This window comes from Diprion similis, chromosome 3, assembly GCF_021155765.1.
Source record: "Diprion similis isolate iyDipSimi1 chromosome 3, iyDipSimi1.1, whole genome shotgun sequence".
Lineage (NCBI taxonomy): Eukaryota > Metazoa > Arthropoda > Insecta > Hymenoptera > Diprionidae > Diprion > Diprion similis.
In genome coordinates this window covers 3,445,920-3,452,609 of record NC_060107.1, presented here as the reverse complement: position 1 = coordinate 3,452,609, position 6,690 = coordinate 3,445,920, and the positions used below count along the sequence as shown (strand labels likewise).

General features: G+C 38.5%; 1 protein-coding gene across 1 annotated transcript; it reads right to left on the bottom strand.

Annotated features, from left to right (window-relative positions):
* Window positions 1–2,074: 2,074 nt before the first annotated feature.
* LOC124404366 lies at window positions 2,075–4,001 on the bottom strand. The gene is made up of 7 exons (XM_046878449.1): window positions 3,951–4,001; window positions 3,682–3,792; window positions 3,527–3,574; window positions 3,295–3,369; window positions 2,804–2,947; window positions 2,364–2,581; window positions 2,075–2,227 (listed from the first exon to the last, which is right to left on the bottom strand). Exons 1-7 carry the CDS (start codon window positions 3,994–3,996, stop codon window positions 2,075–2,077), a joined length of 795 nt encoding a protein of 264 aa, XP_046734405.1. The 5' UTR covers window positions 3,997–4,001.
* Between the last annotated feature and the right edge of the window lie 2,689 nt (window positions 4,002–6,690).

The window sequence follows — 6,690 nt, the reverse complement described above, 5'->3', positions numbered from 1 at the left end:
GGTTCTATAATGAAGAAACCAATTATGTTGAATCCCTTAGATGGAATATTTCAAATGGACCCGCTATAATGATTGTTCAGGATACATAAAACCAGTGAAAATACGTGGCAATTTCTTACTGCCCGATGAATCTTTGTCGCAAGGATTAACTGATGGCTTCTCCTTTTCTTTTTCCACGCTTTCTCCGCGAAGATGGTGAGGTCTGCTTTCAGGGTCTTGTGGCGTGCTAGCAATTAGTGTTCTGAATCCAAATGGAGGAATGTAAGTCGTAGGATCATTAAGAAATTCTCGTTCGATTTCGTTTTCCCTCAAATAATCATGTCGCCTAAATACTGCAATGTCTGAAGACTCTTCGCCCATGGCAGCGTATCTTTTCGATGAAACATCAGCGATATCCGTTGTCGCAGTAGCCGCGGATTTCTTAAGCTCACTACGACATGCTTTCTTGATGTTGTACTTCGGCATTGGGTATGTGTCGCAGACTCCTCGTCCATAGCACATCTCACGGCCAAATGGTCTGACGTTAAAAGTTTACGAAGCGTGTTTTAGAAGTAAATGAATGCTTCGATTGTCGTTTGAATCACTCACTTATCCTCGATCACCGAACACGCAGGATAAGCTGATCTGATGACACTGTTGCAATTCTTGCAACTGGATTGTTCCTCGTTGTTGCGAAACATTATTATTATTATTTAACGATCTTGGCAAATTTTTGTATAGAGAATGCTCAAGAATTTCATCATTTTCGAAACTGTATTAACTTCAGTTTTTCATCACGATTAAATTTTTCTATTCTGAAAACAGATGGAAAAGGTGAAACCAAAATAAACTCTTTTTTCTCCTCTGTGTGAAAAGAAATTCTTTGATTCTTACCAGTGACATTTTATTACATTTGATACCGTTTCGCCTGTTGCACCGTATAATTCGTTTCTTTATTCTATTGACATCTGGATGTTTTGGTTGTACGCCCGTTTCTTCACATGGTCTTTTCAACTTGGGCTTGCCAAAATGTGGAAAAGCCAATTTCAGTTCTCCTGAAATATGACAAACAGTGTTACACAAATACTAACATCTGTTGAGGAGAAACCGTTTGCTGAGATATATTGAATATCAGAATGGTGGGCTTTTCGTGGTTATTTTCAGTACCCTTGCCCAGTTACCACCGTGACAGTGTTTACCTATGTACCCATCAAGTGTTTTATTTTTCTTTGCCATACAGATGATTTTCTTCATCGGCACAGTGCGATGAATGAACGGTTCCCACTTCATTCGAAGAGGGAGGTTACTAACTCTGGGTACCTGCCATGAAGGAACGTACAACCACAATTCGTGTTTGTCAATACCATCTCTTAATTCTCTGTTAGTCAACTTTTTACGAATAAACGGTGGATATTTGCTTGGTGAAGAAAGGCCAAACACTTGGCCACGGAGACTGTGTAAGTATAAAAAAAATTCCTTTCTTTTCATTTATTTCAGGACCAATGGAGTTTACATACGATTCCGAGATGAACCGTGAATCACCAGAACTTTCATCCGATAAACGTTATATTTCGGTAACTTCCGGTTCATATTCTTTTACTTTTAAAATAAACTTCTCAAGATATATTATTTTAGTAAAGCGTACACTTACGGCATATTGGTAACATAGCTGTGGGGTTCAATGTCTTGACTGGGAGGGAATCTCAATTCTGATCTATTACCACAGAAAGAACACTGCGACATTGTTTTTGTTATTTTTTTATCTTAATTATTTTTAACGAAATGCTTATTGTAATTTTGTCGAAAATATAATGTTGGGTTCAGGATTGATGGTTATACGTATTATGTCAAGTTGACTAAAATTTTTGGCAGAATTCATTCAACAGAAAACAAAATAGGATCAACGGTGGTTATGATAATATATTCATAACGGATTTTCCACCGAACAGAGCAACAATATATTACACCGAAGTTGATCTTTGAAATTTATCACATTTATCTAGTAATACTCCTCTAGATAGGAGAGCAGAGTTTTGTTTACGAATTAAATAATAGTTGACAAATTTTTCGTTGAACTAAACTTTATAGTAATTTATCAAAGTGTAAATGTTACATTTTTGTTAGATTTTGTCGGCCGTGAAGTGCAGCAAGATTTTGGAGGAGGTGGTGGAGATTTTTTGCCTTCCCGTTTCTTCTTTTTGGAACAGCAACAACTTTCCCTGTCACCACTGGGTTTAACTTTGTCGATCTGAAATTTGAAAATCCAATTGACTGACCTTGCGTAGATCGAATTTAACTTCACCATTTAAGCGATTTGAACCAGCTAGATATTTTCGCGCCTTTTTGCTTAGGTACTAAAAATTTTAAAAAATCGAACATATTACCGGCTGAGCACTATAACTCTGCTCGTAGCTATTCTCGGTCGATAAGCCTCCCTGTGGACGCGGCACTCTTCTGCCAAGGGCGATCTCGCGTATGGTAGGTGCAACGGCGCACGGAACGTTTCTTTTACGAATTCGATCGTAGGTTCCCGGACAGCCAGGAGGTGCAGGAGGGCAAGGTGGCTCCTCGTCGGGACAATTATTCACCACTGATTCTTCATCTGGTTTTGTAGAAAGGAAAAAGTGAATTTTTAACATGCAAATCAATCCTTATTGCGGCTTCTAGGTAAGAATCTATATCGGCAACTGGTCAGGCAGTCACCGACGTTATCGGTAACCTCACAAGAACAGCTAGCTAGCTTCTAAATATGCCCGACAGGTGGCGACAGAAACTACGCCCGCCAGAGTTAAATTCCATCTTTAAACAAGCCATAAAACTCTACCTTTTCCGAATTCCTCATCCAGACAAACAGCTGCTTCCTTGCTCACTTCTTTCTCGATTTTTGTCTTCCTCCGTGGTAAATAATGCTGGATTGCATCGTTCAATCGCAAGGCAACTTCCGACGGTGATCCGACTATTTCCTCGGCTGGAAAAAATAATTTCTGTTAATCGTTATACTGATTTTGATTTGTGATTGTTTGCAGTATTATGTTTTCTTCTGATTTTTTTTTTTTTATAATTAGAAAAGAATTTGAATATTCCTAAATCGAAAATTTCTCTTCTATGCATTGTATCAAGCTTTTTGGTATTAATTTTAAAAGGGTATTATATTCTCGTTCATTAAAAAGAGAGGCAGAGTGAGGGAAAAGAAAAAAAGAAGAAAAAAAAAACAACAATTTGAGTCACTCGCCACCAAGCGAGAGTTCTGTTTATACGTTGACGTTAAAACGCGCAGGCATGGGGGCTAGGAATGATCCTCTTCCGATTACTCACTCGAATCGCTGCACTTGACGCTGACGTCATGCAGTCTTCTTGGCATCGTTCTCAACGTTCCCTTCTTTCCCTTTTCTAATCGTGGAATAGATGACCATTAAAGCAAAAATATACACCTCGAAATAGAATCTTTACTCCGTATAACTTCCGATACATATGTATGTATAAGATATATACACGCATATGTATAGTGTAAATACGTCGTGATGTGAGTAGAAAGAAAATGACTAACCACCTCGATCCTTGGTGTTTTTCTCGATTATCGGACTCATCGACAGCACTGTAAAAGAACCAAAGAAATGAATACACGAAGAGAGAAAAAGAGTAACCGTTCTCAGAGTAATAAATACAGGGAGGTAGAAATTGAAAAAGTGAACGATTTCGTACGATATTTTTCTAAAAAATCATTCTGCTCGTCGTCATCGTCTTCGAGATAATCAGGATTCATTGATTCGTATTTTCCGGTCAATACGGTGTAGGAATCGTCCTGCGTAATATCTTGAAAAAAAGAAAGGAATCATGGATATTTTCAAAATAGTGTCAAAATATTCTAAATTTCATTCTATCCATTTCGAAATTGGAAAACAAAATAACAAATTTTGAGTAACTCTGGCAAATTTTCAAAGCCGATACAATTAATTGAAATCCATTCTTACTCCAGCATGCCTGATCCTCTTCATCGTTTCCTTCGAAGTCTTCCATTTCCCCAAAGTAATTTCCGCGGTCTGACGTAAAGCATGTATATTAGAATTGGGAAAAAAATATTTGTCCTATATTAGATATTGGAACAACGCTTATATAGATATGTTTTTCTCGATTTCAATAACTATTTTCAACCCTTTCAGTCACACATTTCTCCATTCAATATTTTGGATGGTCGTTGATTACGAATCTAAAATCCGAATTTGGTCATTTCTAAATCCAAGATGGCGGATCTAAAATCGGAAAACTATTAAAATTCGATTCCGATTCTGGCTGGAACTACTTACTTCCATATTTTAACAGTCATACGAAGTAACAAAGATCATTTGAAGTTGTAAATGAACTGTGATAAGGCTAGAACATAGAAATTTTTTACCATGACTGAAAGAGTTAATTCGCGACGCGACGAATCCGTAACCGTAGTACGATTTCAAAACGCAACAATAAGCATCGAACAAGACTTTCACGCGGTCCTTTTCATACTCGATTTAACGCTTTCTTCGCTCCCTTTGCGTTATTATCCGTATAACGTCGATTGATCCAACCCGTCGATCTGACATGCACGCTTCAATGCCACGGGGCCAAGGGGACACGTGTCGAGTGCACGTGGGTGGCATTTCACTAAATTAGTCAAGCATAACCAGCCCCTTTGGTTTCCCACTTTTGGAACAAGGGCTCCTTTGTTAGCGCCAAAGTATCCCGTGCAGATCTGATTGTAAACCTTCAGGGTTATAAGCTCACATCAAACGAATGCTGATCGGTGCTCAAACACGCCGCGTGTATATCGTATAAGAATATTTAATACACCAGCCTCGATCCTCCTTTTGATATTGAAGACTTTTATACATTTTTCTCACCACCCGATCACCCTTTCATTTTTTTACAATAATAGTGAGAAAAATCGAGCGGAGATTCGCACCAAACTCGCACAAGCTGCTTACCAGGCTCGATTCTGTCGTACTCGAAATTATCTTGATCTGCTGTAAAAAAAGAACCGGGTAAAAATTTATTCATCGAATAATTTTTACATAACCTGCTACACCTGCAATTTTTTTTTTTTTTCTTCTCATTCGGCAAATGCCAATATTTCTGCTTACCATGTTCGGTGGAATTGATTGTAATTGTTTTATTCTTATTTCCACAACATCCGCCACCGCCTCGTAAACTTTCATTGGTGTAATTCATTTTGAAATTTGTGTATGGTTTCCCAAAGAAAATTTGACAACTTTTTTTTTTGCTTTACTCGGGGCAGTTTCTTTTCTTATGAATAATTTTATTTTCATTTAATTTTGGTTGATTTTTACTTTTTGAATTTATGTCACGCTATCTTGGAAATTGATCGAAATTTTTGCTAATATTATAAACATTGTGCGAAAGGCGCGAGGCTGTTACTGGCGCCATTCTTTCAAACTAAAATTTTCATTCGACAGATCGAAGAGTCGGCTTTGAATTTGCTGCGATTTTTTTTCTTTCCTTTCGTTTTATTGTGAAAATCTGACTCTCGTTGAAATATTTTACTTTCTTCAATGTCGCGATCAGGCCCGCGTAAATTTACTACAAGGAAAACATTCTGCAAAGAAAATCAATTCCCTGATGAATTTTATTCCTCCGTCTTCTTAAACTTATTGTAAAACTACGCGGGCCACAGTGTATGCGTAAGCCCGTTGAAAACTAGCTTTAGTCGGATTTATTTTTGTAGCGACTCTCAACCGGCATTGATAACGCGGAATGTTTCGGTCCCTCGGGATTCAAGGGTTGAGCCTCTTCCGGATACCCTGCATTTTAAAACGTACTGACGACTAGAATGTGCGAAGCACACGTTGACGTTCAAAAATGCAGTTTTCTTCAAAAGTTTTTTTCAAAAAGTTTCTGCATCATTTATACTTAAATTTCAAATATTTTTCAATTTCAGGTGAAAATGTTCATTTATCATTCACTCATTACATCAAATAGCTACTTAGTAAGTAAGACAATGATAATAACTGATACTTTAATCCCACAAATTCGTCATAATAAATATTCGATTAAAATCAGTAAAAATAATCGATTTAATCGAAAATCGATAGTTTTGGTCATTCTTATTACCTGCTGATGGTATCGGGCGAATCTCGTCGAGGAAAGGCCTCAACGGGTTTCTCAGATTTCCCTCCTCTAGGTCTTCAGGGAAGGTTTACGCAGATATTACATATATAGGTATAGGCGAGAGCGTATCGCAGCGACGAAGAATGGCAAAAGGCAATAGACTTTATATTTTATTTGACGCAGATACACAATGCTTTGTGGTATACTTTGAGGAGGCTTTAAAATTGTTTTGTTAGAGGGTTCCGCGTCGGGCGAACGACGGGCTTCGCCGGTTTCCGAGGAGGAGGTGGTGGAGGCTGCAGAGGATGAGTTACTTGTGTGAGGGGGTGTCGAGAGATCAAAGAGATCTGAGGATCAAAGAAATGGATATTTGCTACAAGTCGAGGTACAAGGTGCTCCTCCTCCAGCCTCTGTTCTTCTCCACTCTTCCTCTCCCTCTCTCTCTCTCTCTCTCGTTCTCTCTTTCCATACCTTCTTATAAAGCCGCGATTTCTCCCCCCCCCCCCCCTCACCCCCCATCATCGCCCGTCGCGCAGATTTCCCGCGAATCTTCAAAATAATTATAATTACTCCCACTGCACTGCGGATCCTTGGCTATGATATCCGGCCTCT